The sequence below is a fragment of the Megalops cyprinoides genome, chromosome 7 (genome assembly GCF_013368585.1).
Source record: "Megalops cyprinoides isolate fMegCyp1 chromosome 7, fMegCyp1.pri, whole genome shotgun sequence".
Taxonomy (NCBI): Eukaryota; Metazoa; Chordata; class Actinopteri; order Elopiformes; family Megalopidae; genus Megalops; species Megalops cyprinoides.
The window spans coordinates 22,469,602-22,491,147 of NC_050589.1; the positions used below are offsets into that span (position 1 = coordinate 22,469,602).

The 21,546-nt window shown below is 41.7% G+C and overlaps 1 protein-coding gene across 1 annotated transcript in view; it reads left to right on the top strand.

The window, feature by feature from the left end:
* The window catches only part of LOC118780237 (ERC protein 2), a 259,125-nt gene that overhangs the window by 118,810 nt on the left and 118,769 nt on the right, over window positions 1-21,546 (top strand). Inside the window, exons 14-15 of the mRNA XM_036532645.1 lie at window positions 2,844-2,855; window positions 13,471-13,567. Of these exons, the coding sequence (XP_036388538.1) occupies window positions 2,844-2,855; window positions 13,471-13,567 (109 nt within the window). The remainder of the gene's footprint in view (window positions 1-2,843; window positions 2,856-13,470; window positions 13,568-21,546) is intronic.

The following is a 21,546-nucleotide window of genomic DNA, read 5'->3' on the forward strand; positions in this document are numbered from 1 at the left end:
CATGCTGACCCCGATCACAGTGAGGTGTTTCTTCCAAAGTGATCCTAAATGCTCCCTTTACCCCTCTTACACTGCCTCTAAACACACCCTCTGCACCTCACATACTGGCCCAAAACACACTTCACACAGCCGTCTCATGCACTGACCCTAAATGTTCCCTATACACCTCAAACACTGACCCCAGATGCTCCTTTTAACTGTCATACACTGGCCCTAAACACATCCTCTACACCACACATACAGACCCCAAATACTTCTTTTTCCTTCCCATCTCACCCTCTCTTCCACCACCCCCCCCCCCCCCCAGCTTGTGCTGCCGTTGTGAGAATGGAAGTACAGGGATATACTAATCAGTACAAAAATCGACCTGAGCTGTAACGTATTGTTTGTGCATGACTTAATTCCGTAAACGGAAAAAAGTTCTCTTTAACTGTCCCACTTGCTGTATGCTCCCTCTCCATCAGTGCAGCGTTCCAGCATCTGCCTTGCAAACCAGCTACGTATTATACTTGCTCCTGGCAATACATACATAACATGAAGCCTAGCATGACTGCCTTGCAATGCAATTACTATTTCAAGTTTGGACTTCTATCCAAATAACTAGATGAGCAAAATGTTTTTGTAGGCTGAACATGTGCAAATGCATGTAATGCATGAGGGTTAGGAGCAGAATTGGCCAAATAATTGTAATTCTAATGTAAGCTTCAAGAAAAGAGACAAACCAGACAGATTTTCCTGTATTTGTTTTTTTTTTTTTTAGCGTACATTAGTCCCTCAACAAACAGTCACAGAGTTGATGTTGATTTTAGGAATTGTATGTAGTTTAATGAATAATGGTCTTTAGTCTTGATTATGCAGATTGACACCTAGGGTGAGGCTATTGTCATTTTTGGCCAAAAGGCTATGTAAACTTTGCTGTTGTCGACTATCTTTTCAGTCCTATACGCCTCTATTCTTGTCTTTGCGGTTCTGTGTAATGCAACTAAACATGCTGTTTTGTAGTTTAGTGTAGCTATTTTTAACCTTGCTGTATGTGTAATAGGGATTTGCTTTTACCTCTGAAGAAACACTCCCCCTAAGCCTAGTTTCCCTCAAGCCCTCATGAAGCACGGATTCATCAACCACGGGCTAATTCAGGACGTAACCCTGCGGTTGGAGAAGGACTACTGTACATTATACCCAAATTCAAGGCAGACGGCCTTTGTTTTCCGACATACCAATGTGACGTTAATGATATCCGTTCTCTCTACAGTTCTCTGCTCCCACTGTAGCAAGGATGATAAAGAGTACTATAAAAGGCTGTAAGGTTCCTTCATTAATGGGTTTTATTGCATTCTTAACTTGGAAGTAAATTAGTCATAAATCTAGAAAAAGGGTACTAATTGATAACAGCATGAAATGTTCAATATGCCTGAACATGTTCCTTTGATCTTTGAAAAGAAGAAGGAAAAAAAAGATGCTAATTTCCGTGCTAATTTCCATTTGGTCTCTCTCTCTGTCTCGTACTCTCTTCCTCACCCTTGCTTTCCCTCTGTGTCTCACACCCCCCCCCCCCCCCCCCCCCGCCTCCCTGTCTTTTTCCTCCGCTCTTTATCTTCCTTTCTTTCTTTCTCTCCCTCTCTCTCACACATAAACACATACCACTCTCTCTTATATACATGACCAAAAATGTTAAGGATGTTGTCGCTTCTGCACTGTATTGTAGCGTCTGTTTCTGAGTGTCTTAGGTGGAATTTATTTTTACAAGAAGGTGAGCGTTTTGAAGACCATAAATCTTGCTGCAGCTCAGTGGCAATTTGTCATGCTGCTGACATTATCGCCGAGGCTGAGTAATGATGCCGTGGAGCTTGACCCCTGCCGTTGACTTCACCATGATCCTCTTGCTCCCTGTAATCTCAGAAATCCAGCTCAAACTCATATTTTTCAGGAACACGGTACAGTGGCTAGGTGACAGGCATGTGAACTGCCTTGCTGAAATGAACACAATGTAGATTTGGGAGAGACAGTACAGGCATGTGATGTAAGCTGTTGAGAGCAATCTGTAAGGGCAGAGATAAATTTCATTCTTAAGAGTTGCATTGTAGTTTAGATGTTTGCTACTATTACTGCTATTACTACTTGTACTGTATAATCACTAGATTTGGCTGTATTCATCTGTCATTTTTTGGAATAACCGTAACAATACATGCCGACTAAAATATTTTGTAGATCAGAGCAGTGAGCTTTCCACTGACGCCAGAGAGAAAGAAGCCAGTACCCCATCATTGTTTTCTTAATTTTTTTTTAAGGCAACTACAGTTGACAAAATACAGGGAGGTGCTAATCTTCTATTTACTCTTTTAAATTGCAAGGGTCATTGACTTGCTGTCTGATTTGTATGTTAGTAACAGTAACAGTAACTAAATAGTAACAGTCCTACTGCTGAGGCTTTTTTTCCCTTACCAAGTCAAGGAGTGCTTGCTCATCATGTAGGATGGCTACTCCTCATAAAAGACTTAAGAACCTTACAAAAGGTTCCTTCCCGGGCTTTGTCTTCCCATGAACAGCCATTTATCCGCACTGTTATCCCTTATTTCAGAAGCAGACAATATGCAGCATGAGTGCTCTCCAAAATGATGCGTTTACTTGCTGCTGGATATTATCAAATGCCGTTAGCTTACTGTGATACCCAGTTTTTTTCTTTTAAACTACAAAATTATTCCAGGTGTTTCTTTGCATTCAGTTTCTAATGTAGCCTTTGTTCCTTTTCCTCCCTGTTCCTGGACTCCTCCTCATTCTCTCTGCCTTCCCTGCACTTCCTGTCCCTCCTGTTGCCTTCTTGCCTTCTCTTCTCCTGATTCCAGCCTGGCTTCCAGGTTAGTAGAGCATAGTGTCCTGTACTGCTTCCCAGTACCAAGTACCCCCCTCCCCCCCCTATTCAGTAAAGTAGTCGGCATTCAGTGTACCCCTCACTGCTCAGTAAGGTAGTAGCTGTTCAATGCACCCCTCACTGCTCAGTGAAGGACTTGCTGTTCAGCACACCTCTCACTGCTCAGTAACTCCTTAACTTTGTCAGATAAATGCAAGCATTTCTTTTGTCTTCATGAACAGTTACTTTTGATTGAACAACAATAACATTTTTACTTAGCTGTGAGCCAAAGTATGCGGCCAAAATCTGAAAAGAGGTGTACTGTAAAATCAAAATCATTTTAGAAACAAATTCATGATAGAAGTCTGCACTGAAGTATGCCTCAACATTTATGGGGAAAAACCTTTAAACCCACGATCTTAAATCTCTATCTTGGATTAATGTTTCGTGAAATTGAGATGTGGAGTGCTCTTACACCACCCAGGTGTTTGTTTGAATGATGGCCTCCATTTTCTTTACTATAGATTTTGTGCTGTGATTAAAGACGGGTAGACTAAGCTTTGAGCCCCTCACTGAATTCTGTCTGTCAAGCAGGCTCCATTCCCACATTAAATAGATTTTAACAGTCCAGATGGCTTTATTTCTCAAGCAGACAGGATATTAAAAATGAATAACAGAAAATTGTTTTCAAAGCATTCAGAGATGTGTGTCAGTGCACACACTGGCCTGAAATAATGTCTTTTTAATTAGTCTTTAGTTTGGAGTATTTCTGAATGTGCTGAAGGTAGGTTCCAAGAGTGTGAACAGCTTAGAATAGTATTAGATAGACATTAGAATAGTTTCTGAATTTAGGGCCTGGATATTCTTTATTCTGTACTTTGTGTTCCATAGTACCACCACAGTCAACCACTCCAATTTATCTAAGTTGGCTCTGTGGTAATTGCTATGGTATTTTAAATATGGTCAGCAGAACAACTGGAGGAGATGAGATTCAAAAAGCCCCTTAGGGAAGTATGTAGCACAATCTGCTGGGATTGCCTGCAGGTGTGATTGGCTTTTGGCTGAGATACAAAACTGATGGATTCTTTCTGACGGTGTTTGTTGCCTTTTGAAGCAATTGCTCCAAATTTCAGTGTTATTTGAAACCATTTTATTCCCATTTTCAGTCCTGATTATCTGCTCCTCTGAGCATGGGAAAGGCATGTGAATATGAATTTGTAAAGGCATGTATACTGACATTCGAACTGTTTGCTGTGATGAGTAGGTCAAGCTTTCTATTATTCCTACTGCAAAAAGAAGCAAATAGAAGGTGAAGGCCATGACCCCCCCCCCCCCCCCCCCCCCCAACCCCAACACACACAGACACACGCACATGCGCACACACGCACACACGCACACACGCACACACACACACACACACACACACACACACACACACACACACACACAAATACTACTCCCCAGTCCGGTCGATCAAAGCTGGAACAGAAGAGTAAGCCTTGATAAAGCTGCTGCTGTAGATTGTACAGACACTTTGGAACGGATGTTAAAGATGTGATTTATACCAGATGTGATTGTGTATGCTTCAGCTTTTGCAAAGTACCTTCTGCAGCTCTCTGTTTTATGAGACCACTCTGTAGTTGGCGTTGTTATGGGAAATCAGCCTGCCAGAATTTTTTTTCTCCTTGGTTTGATTAACTCTCATGTACTGCTTCCAGGGAATAGAGCGTGTGTGTGTGTGTGTGTGTGTGTGTGTGTGTGCGTGTGTGTGTGCGTGTGCGTGTGCGTGTGCGTGTGTGTGTGTGTGTGTGTGTGTGTGTGTGTGTTCGTGTTCATGTGCGTGTGTGTGGGTGGGTGTTTGTGTGCGTGTGCGTGTGCGTGTGCGTGTGCGTGTGTGTGTGTGTGTGTGTGTGTGTGTTCATGTTCATGTGCGTGTGTGTGGGTGGGTGTTTGTGTGCTGGAAGGCCTGGCCAGAAAGGATTGTATATTTTAGCTTTTGATTAGTGTTGCACGATACATATTTGCCTCAGCAGTTGTCTGGATAGCTCATTGTCCTGATACAGAAGACAGAAATAGAGGAATGGTGTTGCAGTTGGAAGAGGTTGCTGATAAAATTTCTGTGATGTTACTCACATGTATAATTTTAAAAAGCATATTTCTTCATGAGGGTTGAACTTTGCCAACTTTTCCATCAAAAATGCTGTATTTATATTGTAATAACTCTCTAATTAGAATATTTTAAACTGATAAGTGAACTATATATTACACAATAAATATATATTATTCTGGTTCCTCCTATTATTTTTTCTGTCTCTTGTCAAACTGAAGAGCATTCTCGTACAGGGTTTAGGGGCATGCAGCATGTACAGTGTCAGCATGTGCTGTTATAGTAATGCAAGGGATGGTCAGCCTTACAATTGCATGGGTTCATTCGGTTTTTACATTAAAGAATGCCCCTGTGCACATGCTATGTGTGTTTTTTTATGATCTGACCTGCTCAGTGGTGTAGTTTTGCTAACATAGGCAAATATCTCAATGCACATTGCTTCTTTTGAATTTATACTGAAATATAGCATGGTGTTTTTCAAGGTTATATAATGAAACGATAAGAATTTGCACTACAAAGAAAGAATAGAATACCAACAGCAACCTCACAAATACTGTATGCAGTTCAAGGGATGCTTCCCTTTTTCATAAGAGTTGGCCATAGGAGTCATTTGCTACACTGCAAGTTGTCTTTTTTTTCTCTTGAACTTTGTCTGGAAGAAAAGAAATAAGAAAACATTTAAGGGCTTTCACAGCCAGGAATAAACTTGAGCTGCTTATTTTGGAGACTTCCTACAAAGATTCTTCCACTTGGAAGATGTCTGAGGAAATTTGAAAAATGACTTTTATTACTGTTGATTGAGGGGCTGAATGTTTCCATATTGCCCTAATATCTTTAAACGTTTTATAGTTAAACGTCTGTTGCAGTACGCACAGTTCCTGCTTTTATAGTTAAACGATATCCTCTTTCAGCCAGGCACTTCTCCGAATGTTCCGCTATCTCACTGCAGTGTGGAGGCCAGGCTGTGTGCAGGTTTCCCACATCTCTTAAACAGGGTTAAAAGTACACCACAGACAATTTCCTGCCAGAATTGGGGATTCTGCATTAACAGCTGGGCTCTTGCTGTGCCTGCTCCTGTAATACAGTGTATGAGTGTGTCGGCACTGTGGTTCAGGCCAACACTCTCTGTCATGCTGTTTTTTTGGGTTGTAAATACCATTGTGATCAGCTTGTTGTCCAGTGAACCCAAAGGCACATCACTCCTGCTGAGTTGGTGAAAGATGATTGCATTTGGGGATCCCCCTATGTAACTTCCACCAGTTTGAATATCCCAATTGATGTAGGAAGTCAGGATGGGGATGTGCCATACCTTCAACTGCGCCAGTGGCTCATTTCCATCAGCCACATTTAACTATGGTACAGTTGGGTACAGTTAGTTGCTTAGTCCATGATGTAAATGTAGTGTGATTATCCCATGATTAGCAAAACTTGTTTGTGTTATGGAACCAACAAAAGAGGAAGTAGCTTGGTACTAGGATGAGTAAATTGTGCAGTCTCTCAGAAATACAAATTTATTTGTAGTGTAAGCACAGAACATGTTCATTCAGATGGAGATTCTGTTGGCTGCTTGGGAGAAGAAGGGAGAAGTTTTGTTTATGTTTTATGTTAAGCTGATGTCTTCTCTGTGTGCTACTAGATAACTGATTACATTTGAATAAAAATGGCCAAACACAGGACAAGAGAACTATTGCTTTTCTAATGTTTCAGACCAAATGATGCAGGAGAATATTAAATATATAAATTTAAAATCTGTCAAGTCAAACCACTTTTCCACCTACTGTAAGTTCGCGAGCTACCTTGCTAAGTCATCAGGTGCTAATTTTTTAGATATCCAGCCAGCAGTTGCTTTGGTTTCTCCTTTTCTACATGAGAGAGGCAGTGTATAAAAAAGGGAAGGCATCTGATGTCCCTTCTTAACACAACTAGGAAAAGTTATGAAATGCAGTTTATTCTTTAGACAGATCCATTTCTCCTGTGCCTGTCAACCCATGTTTTTCATTATTATTAAATGTCTTCATATTATGAATGATTTGACCCTTTCTGAGTGCAGAGTGCAAATCGAAAAGCCGTGGCCGTGTATGCTAAAGTAAACAACAAAATGAAAGGATTGTTCCTGTGCTATGAGTGAATCGATCCCCTCAGTCTGGTAAGAGGTGATAGGAAGGGCGCCAGCCTTCTAAACTGGGCTGGCCTTATCGAAGCCTCTCTCTGCTGCGTGCTGTAAATATTAACAGTTCATCTGAAGGAGGACAGTGCCGTGTACATTGCTTTCTCTGTATATGGACATGCATCTGCAAATCATCAGTATTTTCTGTCCTCTTTCCCTATTTACAAAATAGCAAGTGCTAGGTGGGTATTATCTAAATAAGCTGTGGGAGGTCTGTTGCAGCCCCCGTAAAGCCACGGCCACGGGCCTCCCGTTGACCCCCTGTACATCTCCCTGACATGTCCAAGGTTAGCTTGTGGGAGGAGCACAAAGGTAGCCTGATGGAATACAGGGATAGTTTGCCCATTTTACCTTAGATTGGACACAGAATGGAGATCTTTGGACACGATGCTGACAGATTTATTAAAGTTCGGAGGGAGAGAGTTAAAGGAGTCACGGTTCTACTGCAGTGGTTTGTGCTGTAGGGGATAAACATTGATAGAATTTCACTAAAAAGACACCAGGGCCATGGGTCCTACTACATGTGAGGAGCAGTGTGTCTTGCCACAGAATTTCAATAGAGCAATAAGCCCTTTTTTCTCTCTAATCTCCTTTAAGATAAAGTCATTGAGCTACTTAGACCACCATGTGATTTTTCCCTCCCTCTTTTTCTCAAATATATTACAGCTGGAAATAATGAACAATAACCATTATTGCTTGAATTGCAGAAATGCTGTGTCACACTGTTTTGTGATTGAAGCACTGAAATGTTATCTGCAGTGACACCCATTTTCTTTTTTGCCTGTCACAAATGTAGAACATAGCATTGTGGTGGGATATAAGTTCAATGTCAAGAGATTGAATTTTAACCTAAACGTTCTGAAACTTTTTTTGGTTTAAAGCAAACCTAATCAGCATATTCTCCAAAGTGTACCTGTGACCTATGGCCACACCAGTTGTTTTAAAAATAAAATATAAACATCTTTGAGTGTATAAATGTATTCTGTGGCTAATGTAAGGCTGTTTCAGCCCAATGGCATTCACAGGCTCTGTCATCCTGTACGTCTGATTTTTACATTAAATAGTGAAATGAATTTTCAGAATGCACAGGCAGGCCTGCTGTGCTCTTAAACAGATGTTCCCCACAGGCTGAGGAACCAGTGTATGTAGTCTTTTTTGACATTCCCATCTCAGGTCATTAAAGAATATGCATATGCATCAATTCAGAAATCAAAAAAAAAGATTAAACTTAAACAGTAAATGGTATGAACCTACTCTTTGGACACACTGGAAATCATCAGTACATGATGCTTGTATTTTAAAGAAGTAGTGCCAATGTACAGTGTGCCGTTGTTCAAAGTGAACAACATGGTGTAAAAATAATATGGAGTACCAGTAGTACTTTCCGTTTAGAGTCCCAGTTAAGGTCCAAGTTGAGGAAAGGACAACCCCTGCATGTTGTTGGCACTGTGGCTTCTTTTATTTTTATCGTTTTTTTGCTATTATTACTAAGAGACCTTCACACGCAGATGCCTGGCTTACAGGCTGCAGTGGCGCCCTGCCCAGCAGACCTTTCCTCTCTCTTCTCTGGGTCCAGCCTTGGCATGAGTGTCCAGTTTTCTGTCAGTGCAGGTTAGTCACGGCTGCCCCCTGATCCATGGGCCGGGAAACCCCTCCTTGCCATAGCTGCACTCTGCCATGAGACGGGAGTTTGAGATGCCGCTCTGAAAAGTTGGCTGACCAGAAACCACCTGCTTTTATTTTTCTTTGTTTAATTACATCCCTTTTTTTTCCTCGAGTGGTATGAGACTTTCCAAGCTGCTGCAGCTTGCACAGTATGAGCATATTCCCTGTGTTGACTGAAGCCCTTATAAGGCCTGTTTTATTTTGGTGCGTGCAGTTCCAGTATACAGGAGGTTTACATTAAAAACCCAGAAGGTACCTTTGGTGTTGTCTGAAAGGGCTGATTTGTTGCACCAAACTGTCGTTTATGGTACCGGCTGACTGATGGTAGTGGCTACCACTCAGTGATAGACACACTTAAGAAGCATGTATAACTCCCTTCCTTCTCCCCAGTCCAGCAGCAGAGCTTATAACCTCTGAGACATGGTGCTGGAAACCACAGACTTCAAATGCATATAGTGTACATCTCCTATATCAGGAGTCCTGGGTTTCAGGATCAGGTTGCACTGATTTTGGAGAAAGAGCAGAACTGCGGTACTGTAAAAGAGGTATTTATGGGCCTAAAAGCCTGCAGGACATGCACTGACAATGTCATTCTCCTGTACTGTAATGGTCCAGTTGAGCTACTGGTGGTTATGATACATGATACACGCCTATATATGTTCAACTGAAACATGTTTAGTATTTTTTTTCACTGTTTTTTTCTTGATATGTGACTCTCTACCACTAAATCACTGAAACCCCCCAAACCCACTTTTCATGCAGCCAGGTGCAGGTTCGGCCCTCTGGTGATGTTTATATTGCTGTTATATCTCAGTTCTACCTGAAGTTACAGACATTTGACATTTATGGTCATTGACATTTGGATACAGTATTTCTTACTATGGACAACACAACTGCACTGCAGTCTTTGTATTTGACATGGCCTCTCACAAAATGAAATGGCATGATTTCTTTAAATGAACAATTCTATGAGGTTGTTATGGGATACAGGCTGTTATGGGATACTCAACAAATATACATACAAATTTACCATTTGCCAATGATTTACTCTATGGAAAAATAACCCATGTATTGCATCGACTTAATCAGCATACACACAAGCTTAAAGTACAATTTCAGGCCTTTTGTAGATGCATCCTTACTGTACCGATTAGACAGAAGTGAAGCAGAGGTCAAGAATCATAACTATGTGAATACAGCAGCAATTAGTGACAAAGTTAATAGAGGATTGTGGTAATTGGCTTCTCATTCCTATTTTCATGGTAGTGTGAACACTTGAAAATGAATGAAGTGAGGTAGTATTTTTCTCATCAGAATTTAGAAGCTATGCTGTTATTAAAATTACACAGCCTCTGGTGTGAAATTATAGATGTGGTATGGAAGATGGTCTTTATGTCAAAGGAGTGAAAATGTATCATTTACACATGGTGTGTGTGTGTGTGTGTGTGTGTGTGTGTGTGTGTGTGAGAGAGAGAGAGAGAAAGAGAGGGGGAGAGAGACAGAGAGAAAGGTGCCTGTAGTAGTAAGTAGTGACTACATTTAGACAATAGTTAAGATTAATGAATGCTGGAATTTCCAATGTATATCAAACTGCTCATGCATTGTCTAGCTCTGATATCAGAGCACATTGAGTACATTTTCCACCAGACATTCCCACATAGATAACTGTCAATTGTTTGAACAAGCCTGATCAAAGATGCATGTGGGCTTTTCTTATCGCTGTTTGATCATTGCCGGATGCGCCGGCAGCAGTGTTTCTGGGAGAGCAAGGAAGAGCCTGAGCCTTACGTTTTTACATGGGGCATGTGTCTGTCAGTACGGCCATCAACACCTCCAGTGGATGTTTGCAGTTGCTTTTGGCCCAGAGCCTGCATTTTATTCTCTTTCACCCGGGGAACCGGGAAGAGTACTTTTCTGCAGTTTATAAGACAGGCCTTTTGTAGTGTTATTTATTCATTTATTGGTTTATTTTCAGAAGCCAGAGGCATAAATTACCCACCAGCATCGACAGTGATGGGGCAAGGAACATGCACCTCAACACAGTAGTTTAAGATACCTTTTCTGCAAATATTTGCTCAAACGCTAAAGAAACATGTACATTTTCAGCAAAGTAAACACCATAGTCTCTGAATATTGAATAATGTATACAAATTCACACTGCTGGTTGAAATGCTGTTTACAGTAATTGACCGTTCTCTTAAAATCTAATTTGTCAATGTCAGGTTTCTTTGCTTTTGCGTCTTTTTATGTGTCAACTCGGAAACTGGAGCTACTGCTTATTCAAAGGCTGTCTTTTGATTCCTCACTGCTAAGTACCGACGGCACGGAGACGTCTCTGTAGAGGCCTTCAGTTTAACTTGAAAGATTAGGCCTCTTTCAAGTTAAGTGGTGTAGTGTGGAACATGGATGCCTGGCGTGGCTGAAAAGAAGACCTGTAGCTCACGGTTAAGATAAACAATCCAGGAAGCGTATTCCTGTTAATTGGAGGATATCAAGAGATTTATACGCTGACACTGGTGCTTACAAAACAGAAAGAACAGTCTTTAATTTTCACCGCTCCCCCTGTAAATAGAGTTCTGAGAGCTCCTTGATGCCCTGTTAATAGATTTACTGGATGAGGTTCCCGGAGCAGTTCCTATCCTATCTGGTGTGTCTCGCATTGCTGCATGTTATTGCCAAAATAGGAGTGTCTCTTTGTTTCACTTTGTTCCAGCAACACTTTGGAAAATTACAAATGTCTTTTTGTTGAAAGTGATTGTGGTCTGTGATTGAACAGAGCATGTTAAAGATGGCTGGAAGGAAAGAGGGAAAAAGCAGAATGACACAGTAAGCCCATTCTTTCCTTAAGGGAGATACTCAGGTGGATCACTGTGGTACTTGAACAACTTGAAACATCTATGTTGGGGGAGAAAAAAAAACAGATGCAAGTGTAGTTGACAGTTTTGGGAGTCTGAAAAAAAAAAAGAATGAAAAGACGGCTTAGATTTTTACCCTGCCTGCCACAGGAGCACATCTGCACCTTGTCACTGCCTGCACATACTGTAGCAGAAGGCAGACCCCATCTGCCAGAGACCTGCAACTGGAGCCGCGCTCTCAGGCAGCGCTTTCACACAGATGTTAACATCCCAGGAACATCTGGGTGGCTCGGTTGATTGACAGGTGGCTGGGCTGATGTTGTGCAGGGAAACACAGTGAGGGGACACGGTCCATGTGGGCCTGTTTCTCCATCTTGGCTCTCATTGAAGAGCAGCTGATGTTCCGCCCTCTCCATCAGTTAAAATGGCTAGCTCCTACCCATCCCAAAGCTCTGGAATCGCTCTCTATTTAAAATGGGGAGCAGCGATCTTATAATAGGCCTTTACAACATGTATTTTATGCATTTATGTGGTTGAATAAACTTGTCTTCTGACTTATTTTTAAAGTTGCGAAAGCGGAAATCACTGACATTTATGAATTTTCAAAACGTACGAGCACATCCGGAGGCCAAGTTTGAATATTTTATGTTCGCTGTGTTGCGGTGCAAGAACCATATATTATTAATTTAAAATCCTTTGGCACATCATCTGAGGCAGAGCGTTGGCTCTGGGGTATAGGATTTCAGACAACAAGGAGACAACACAATTATCGCCGTCTGAACTATTTTATCCAGCCAGTCCTACATTTTCAACTAGGCATGAAAGAAAGCTATGAATGTGAGCTGTGAAGGGACTGACTGTGAAAAAGAAAATAGTTTCTGAAGCTATATATATATTCACTGTAAAATAAGTTTCCCCAGAGTTTTTAGAATACATTTATTTTGCATTCAGTTTATGGTGATTTTATTCCGGGGAAAAAAAAATAGACCAGAGAATTTCAAACATTTGAGGACTAATGAATGATGCAGATGAGATGCCATGTCTTACAGTGGCTCAGTCAAAGATCCCAAGTGATCCTGTCCAGGGCCCTGCCACCAGCCAGTGGCTCCTGCCAAAGCCCCACAGACAAGTTATCTCTATTGCCGGCCTACTTGGAATCCCAGAATGCCCTAGAGGCGTAAGAGAAGCCCATAGATCTTTGTATTCCCCCTGGTGGAGGGGGCAACATTTGGAGCCAAGCAAGGAATTAGGAAATGAGGTGTGAGGCTAGGAGGGAAAAGGACACGAACATCTAAGTTGTAGAAGTGGAATTTCATCCGCACAGGCTACCACAGGCAGGAAATGCTTTGTGGCCCAGCCACACTTGCTGAGCACAGGACCTCTGCTTCAGGTTGCCACACAGATTTGATGAAGAGATAGCCCAACTCAGGAAAAAAATGCCAGCAAGCTTTGAAGCCTGCTCCCACCCCCCCCCCCCCCCCACCCCTCAAAAAAAGAGTTTTGAGAAGGGTTTTGATATTATCATCAAGAAAATATCTCAGAAAATAGTGTCGATTTTGTAAACCATGGCATCAAATGTGTTTCCTATAGATTCAATTGATCCAATATATATTACCTTTGATATTTGATTTAAGCTTTGATTTTCATTGTCTGTCTACAAAGTTGCCCATTCTTGTGAAATGTAGCATTACTTAACCTTCACATACATAGAAAAAACTGAGTGAACAGTATATTCGAGGACTGTACTGGGATCTGTAGCAGTGGAAACATTGTCAGTAATGTGTGTGTAGACTCATTGTGTCTCTACCCTCTGCGTCTCCCTGTACAGACAAGCAAAGGACCCAAACAAGAAGGTGGCCAACCTCAAGCACAACCAGCCAGCAGAAAAGAAGACGGGCCTGACAGACAGTGGGCAACACCTGCAGGTGAGATTGTGTGTAAACTTCTGCCCTGCAGAGATTCCACTCACCTGTACCCTGGAACACATGTGTGTTCTTCATCCATAATCTATGGTATCTCCTAGTTCTCTCACCCATACCCAATAGCGTGTGTGAGCTTTCTCAGTTGTAGCCTGGAGCACTTGCGTCCTCGGCAAAGAGCCCTCTCTATTGGACTCTTCCTGCTTCCTACTTGTGTGTGTTCCACCGACAGTGGGGATAGAGTGGAGGACCTGCCATAGACATTTCTCCCTCTAGCACCCCAACCCAATTCTTTCCCCATCCCAAAAAGGGCTGACTGTATTCAAACAAAATACTGCACAACATGTAAAGTTCTTCAACCACTCAGTCAGTGTGATAGCGATTCTGCCAATGTAATGAACGTGTCCTATGGACTGTCTGCGGGAGGGACTGCACACTTCGTTTGCGAGGGATGTTATCCCGGGATGCTGAAGGAAGCGCATACCTCTCTCTTTGTGGTCTCAGGTCTGTCTGTTGCGCTCAACTCCCTTCAGTGACAGAGAACACATCCTCGGAATTCCTGCCTGGGTGCATAATTGCATTATTCAACACCTCTTCATCCCGGGAAAAGCAGATCAAATCAAAAGCCCCTTTTTTTTATTCCCTTCAAAGGCTTTTCATGTTTTGTGCCAGGAAGGCAGCTTGTAATAGGAATGTGGAAAGGATGCTCAGGCTTTGTGATATGTAATAATGTTCAGCGCGCGGCTATCGCGGTGTAATCTGATCCCAACGTCAGTCAAAGCTCCCTGCTGGGGGAGTGAAAGATCGGCGTGGATGTGTCTTGTGTTTGAAAAGGGCACTGACATGGGGAGGGGAGAGAAGACGACCTGCTTTACATAAGAAATTAGTTTTATTTCAGTTACTCTCCCTCATGATATATCATGGGACAGGTTAGAAAAGTTGTTTGTTGCACGGAGCAGGGGGTTTCTTTTTTTTTTTTCCCTCTCAGCACCGGCCGGCTTCTATTAACATATGGCCGTAGTCTTTCAAAACATTCCGCTCGGCCTGTAAGTGGAAAAGACGGCAATTTTGTCAAAACGAAATGAACACCATACGTGGAAGATGAACTGAAAGTGTAATGGTTCCATTGGGAATAGAGAAAGGTAATTTTCTCCAAAGGAAGGCCTATATTTCACTGAGGGGATCATCTCTCCTAATACCTATATGTCTTAGCTTTTTTTTTCTTGTCTGTACACATTCAAAAGTATTTGTCATTTCGCAGCTATTTCCACTCTACTGTTTTACCATCTGTTATTGCTATGATCTCTGGTAGAGTGTACCTGTACCTGTATCTTCCACTGTATTAAATTTCACTCCTGCTCCTTACAGATCAGCTTCAGACTCTCATCAAAAAGAATCGACACATACCTGGTTATTTTGTTTGTTCATTCTCAGTTTTCAACCACACTGAATGGCATTTCATAGCTGGCACTGTTCCACAAATTTCACACTTCATTTTCATCCCTCCAGTCATCCTGACATTCCAGCCTGAACAAACGCTCGAGGAAAGGCACCCCAGCTCTGAAATCTAAATAGACATTTTTCTGTAGCTTTTGGCCTCCCCTCCTCATGCGAAGTCTGTTAAGTTAACGAATGGATAGAGAAAAGAAACCCTTGTGAGCCAGAATTTTACGCCAGCCCTCTGTCTGTACAACCGCAGAATTGTCTCCGGCTTGGAGCGCGGTCGGCGCGGGGCACGCTCTTTTGCGCTTTCCCGCTCCTGATTCATTCCTTTGGGATTCTGCTGAGGGCTCTGCATAGTCATGAGCCCTGAAACCACATAGCAGAGGAGACAGTGGAGCTGAAATCCAATCAAGCTGGGGGCAAAAATTAAGATGGATGTTTAATTACGCTCTGCGCATTACGAAACACGTAGCGTCTGGAAACTCTGATGGAAAAAGATGTGCCATTGATGACCTTGGCACCATTTTTGTTACCGTTAAAGAAAAAAAAGAGTTGTACTTCGTCATTTCCTTCTCAGTTTGGGAGTCGTGGGCTAAACACGAACATATCCAGCCATGCAAGCATGTTTCAACCCAGTGACCTGCGGTTGTGCTCCCTTTTCCTCAATTTTAAAACCCAATAATTTCAATTTTGCTGTGAGGATTGATGCAGTGCAATGCACTTCTGTGGATCGATTTTCATTGGTGTATGTTCTTGCCTGTATGCAAGGGCGAAACTACCCCCCCATTATGAGGTGCATATGCCAAAGCTTTCTAAGCCAGTTCACCTCCGTTAGACTTATCTTCTCCAAAAAGTGAAATGAATTGAAAACTCCTCAGGGGCGGCCCCACCGGAGTCGACCACAGTCCCAGCCCGTGTCTGTGTTTTCGGATAGAATGTTACTATTTACCGACACTCTGGTTCATCTGCATGTTCTTTTCCTGGTCAGTAGGGGATCCTTAAGGTTTCAGATAAAATCCATATGTGAGCTTGAAGCACTTACTGAACTGAAGCCAGCATTTTCGGAGAATTTCTTGGCCTTTTTTGTAGTCGAAGGGAAGACTGACAAAATATCAGGGATAGTTTTATTCAAGGAGTGCCAGGGTTAGAAAGCAGTTTTCATATGGAGCCTGCTTAAAAGATCCTGTGTGTGTTTGTGTGTGTTTGTACATGTTTAGATTTTAGTGAAAAAAATAGAATGGAAAAAACAGAACTTACATTCAAAATTGTCTGGTAAAATTTATTCTGTGTTTCAGGCAGAGGGGTGCAGAATCATTTCCAGTTTTGACAGTTTTGATACTTTCTTCTTTTGAAAAAGTATTTGTTACAGTCACGTATTAACTTTTTCCTCCTTTGAGCGTGCGGAATGGGGCTGATGAGAGGCATTCAGGCACGATCCTGTGAATAACACTAAGCTCAGGCTAATGTGTGAAGTGGGTGGCAGCTGCTAACCAGTGTTGGCGGTTTCACCCCAGCAGCAGTCCGGAATCAGATGGCCGACGCGTCCAGGGCCGTTTGCTGTGGCAACATGCAACAGGGAACGGTCACGCCGCACATTGCGGCCGTAACACAATACACCTTATCTGCATTTCACGACACAAAAATAATTACCAGGGCTTTACACTTGGCTTCAGTTGCTAAGGGTCAGATCCAAGGGCATCTGCAGATCAGGTCACGTGTCAACTTGCCATCAATACCCTCTTTATAGAGGACAATAACACATTGCCGATAAGTAGTCCAACATGGCAGGTCTGCGGGAATGTCCCAGACCGGCTCTCAGTGGCCTAACAGTAAGATAACTCCCCTTATGTGCACGCATTTATAGAAGCTGGTTTTTCGCATTGCCTGTAAAACATTATTAGTTATTTCATAGGGAAAGCTCTTTACTGCATTTCATGCTTTTTTCCTCACAATGCTACTTCTGCAAAGAATATTTCCATATGTCTTTAAAGTAATATTATTTTTACACACGTTGCGGATATATAAAATGTTACATATAAAAATGTGTGATTTTGTTTCATTATATATGTAAAAATTATACATGCCTTTCTAGAGTCTTAGAAACACCACTTGTAAGATGGATGAATGTGGTTGTTTGAGAGCCAAATGTAGCCAAATGCACACTGCAGACAAATGCCTAGGCTTTTTTCACATTTATTTGCAATCATTTAATCCATCAAGAACACAGCATAGTTGTAAAATAAACAATAACAAACAATGCTTTGATGTTTGTGCAGTTGGCTTCTCTGTTTAAGAGTTTAAATACACAATACAGTTTATGTGGGTGGAGAGATAAGATCAGTTGCAGCTCTTTTTGTGTAGCCACAGATTCAATAGAACAAATAATGAATAGACATTGGAAGCTTTTACCCTCAAACCACAGACTGTGTTATCTTTTCAAACAAAAAATACACCTTTTTCAAGTGAAATGCATCATGTACCAAATAACAGGCGCTATATAAATAAGGTTCAATTGACTGTTGTAAGTATTACTCGTTCTGTTGGCTGGATTTAACCCCTGCTGAGAAAAAAGAGTCTTAAATAATCATTTTATTTTTATTGGTGGACAAGTATTATGAGTTTTGTTAAGAAGGAAAAGCTTTATAAGACATAGGTTTATAGCTGAAATAAAAGAAAAAATGTAGGAGAATAAGTGGATCCATGAGACAAATTTCCTGATAAGAAGACCTTTAAAAATAATCCTTAGGAAGTAGCACATTCATATTTTAAGAGTCCTCTCACAAGCTAATTTTCTTTTGAGGAAATTAGCTTTGCACTGCACTGAAGTGGCGTTGTGTGGGCCGGAGGACGGGTGGGCTTGAACCAGTAGCATGACTTCACCATAATGAGACGCCATGCACAGGACACTGTCTGTGTGTTAGTCAAACCCAGTTGTTCCAGTTCCATCATTATGGGGGAAATTTCTCTGAGGGTCATTGAATGCATGCTGAAATGTATACTATGGATACTTGAAACTTTGACCCAGCCTCATCAATTTATAACAGCTGGGCACAAATAGTTCCTCATTTATTTGTCCGGATTTTGATAATATCTGCCCTCAGTCTGGAAGGCAGTTATTCAATGGGAAATGGTCTGACCCGTGATATTGTTCTATGATTAATCCTGCCCTGGCTCTTTCCTTTTTTAAGATGTTTAGAGACATTTAGTGAATTGCTATTTATCAAGTACATTGTCATTATAAATCTAAATTATAGCCTCTTTTCTGTATTTGTATGACTCTAAAAATGATGTTTAGGAGCATTTGATGAAGAATGATATGGCATGTGAAACTAATAGTGGAAAGAGCAGAGGGAGAGTACAGAGAAAGGTCAGAGAGGAAGAGGCAAGTAGAGAGGTGAAGACGGTGAGAAAAGACAGAAAGGGCACAAAGGGAGAGAGACAGTGGAGGAAAAGCCAGAGAGAAGGGGGAGCGGGCAAAAGAGGAAAGAAAGGGCAGATTGCGTCTTAATTGACCAGTTCTTCTGAAAGGTGGGTCTGTGGGAAAACTGAGAATCTGAAGGTTTTGCAGAACTAGCTGTGGAAAACAACATTTTCTCATTCCTCCTTGGTTTACTTAACTGATTATATTCCTTAAGATGAAAAAAAGGTGATTACATAATTATAATATTTGTAGGAGACCTGTGTGATGAATGCCCACAAAACAATTATCTCTCTTGAATTTGGGGTGTAGAAAATTAGGAAAATGGGAGTGTGGTTGAATTTCACACAAGGGTTCCGCTTCGCATCCGCCGTGCCCAGACGGTCTGGGGTACAACTTGTTGATCTTGGTGCATTAAATTACTGGTGCGCTGTCAGATCCAATTATGGCACCAAGACGTGAAGCACACAGCTTCCCTGTGTCAGTAACCCCTGGCTAAGACCGGCTTACGTATCTGATTTGTTTTTGTTTTGGTTGCACTTTTCGCATTTGTGAAAGAGCCATTCTGAGGAACGGGCAAGTCGACAGGTACCCCAGTGCCCTGATTAACGCTGCTGTCCTGTCGCGTCTGCAAGACCAATGCGTTTGAATGGACGCTTTAAGGTTTCCATCGCTTCGCGGATGAATTGCCCTGCTCACCAGTCTGTTCCAGGGAACTGCTTTTACTCATCTTTCAGGATTTCTGTAAATTTCTGGGTGAATGATCCCCCCTCAGCTGTAGTTGGCTGGATTGGTGCATATGTGGGCCAATTACGGCACATGGTTTTTTGCACTGGCACCTGTGCCTTGTGGACAGAGACTGCAGGTTCAGCAGAAGACACACTCTGAAGAGCTGCTTTGGACTCACACTTGCTGCAATAAGTATACTGGATATGGACAAAAGCATTTAAAAAGGTAAAGGGAGGTCACACTGCCACCCCGTTTAGAAAGCAAAACAGTAAAGGTACAGCAGTAAGGTAGCGCGACCAGTTAGGATGCAGCACAGTCAGTTGTAGCTGTAAATCTCTCCAGTTCCTAGGGTAAAGGAGCGTTATTCATTCTATTTTTTTCCCCCACTTTTAGCCTTTCATTCTCTGTTTTAACATTATTTAACAGTGAGGTTTACAGTTGTGTAATGCTACAGCACCAGCTTTTAAAATGGTTTTATGGTAATTTCCCAGTTCTGTAATATACCTATTAACTAACTGTATGGGAAAGCTAATTGATTCTAGACTGAAAATGCAGTGGTTATAAAATGTGATTCTAAATTCAAAATATATTGCTTGTAAAATTATATAATGTTTGCAGTTTATAGCTAAGTGGTAGACTCTGACTGATTTTTTTTCTTTGATCAAGTCTTTGAGTAAACTGTATTCAAAAATCTGTTCAGATATATAGCTGAAAACATTTTCCATGACAACTAAACAGCAGTCATTCATTAACCATACTCCCTGCTCTGTATGACTAGCCATGTGGGGAATTACTATATTATAATCTTGAAATCAAATATCTTTGGTATTCACTGTAGAAGTGGACAGAGGCAGTTGTGGTGCTATTCATTTAGACATTTTGCATTTATTTAATTTAGGGACTCTTTGACAGGGTTTCAAAATGGAGAAATCTCAATTTTCTTCTAGAACAAAATTATTCTCTGATGCACATGACATTCCCCTTTGCAATGCATGTGTTTAAATTGAATATGTCTTCTCACTTGCTGTTTTCTACCAATCCCCAGAAAGCACTGTAAAGCAGGTTGTGTCCCCTACTCCTGTTAGCAGCTGGGTATTGATGGATATGAATGCAAATGCTGCACAGTAAGACTCAAACCATCTTGGCACGCAAAGAGTGGACTATATAGTTTAAGAGCTGAGCATTTGTAGTTTGGATTGGTCCACTGAAGTGATCAGGAAGGGTGTTTAAAAAATAAATAAAATCTCTGAAAATGTAATTTGCACAGACATATTTGCCAGAGAGATGAGGGCAATGAATTCTTGTTTTTTTTCGGCTTGACGTATCAACCATTAAATTACCTAAAATTAGTTTTAAATGAAGAGGCTTTCCATTTTTATACCTACAAAAGTAAAGAGAAGGATCAACATGCTACATTTCAGTCTTTTAGATAACTAACCTCATGGCCTGCTTCAGATAAGTAACTGGAGGAAGGGTTCTTTTCTCTGTTCTGTTTCTTTGTACACAAGGAAAACCATCCAGCCAGACAGGCCCTCTTCTACAGAATCAGAATGACTACATGTGGTCCACCCACATAGAACAGGTGGGGTGCATTTGACGTGTTACAGAGGGAATGGAAATGACTCCTTGAAGTGTTTGTGAAGGGAGGAAAAAATGCGTTGTTTTATTTCACTTCAGTAAACATACCACAAGACAGAGTCCTGACCCCAACGGCTAGATTGAGGTGAGCATTATGACAAATTGACCACTATGTGGCAAGCGGCAATATGACGTACTCTGTATCAGTCTGCACACCCACTCTCCAGAGCCATTTTTTCCCTCTCGTGCTCATGGGTGATTACATTCTATGTTCTCTGTTGTACTTGCCTGACAGATATACTGACAAAATCTTCACTTAGCACATATGTAAAACCCAACTTGGAATTTGTTGTCCTGGCCTGCCTGCTGGGTGGGCCCCTCTTGAAGCTGTGCTCTGACTTTGTCCTTGTTTTCTCTTCATTTTTCATCTAAAGTAGGGTCAGTAGCTTTGGCTAAAAGAAAGGAACTCACTGGTACAGTAGCTTCGGCAGGTTCCTTGCATGGCAGAGATGCCAGTTGCTCCCAGAGGTATCAGTTGCTTGCAGATTTATTGGTTGCTAGGCACTTGCTGCCTGAAAACTGGCTTAGGCATTGGAACACGTGTGTACTGGGGTGATTGGAATATCCCTTTCCATGTGAGTGAACACTGTACTTGACCCCAACTTTATGGCCTCCTCTGCTGCTTCTCCGGGAGCTGGTTTTTCAGTGTGAACATTAAGTATAGGGCAGCATCTTCTTAGTCTCTCCTGATGTGAGCTAAAGGGAGATTATAGTTTTGGTCATTTTCCTGATAAGGGGATAAAATGTTTCCTGAGAA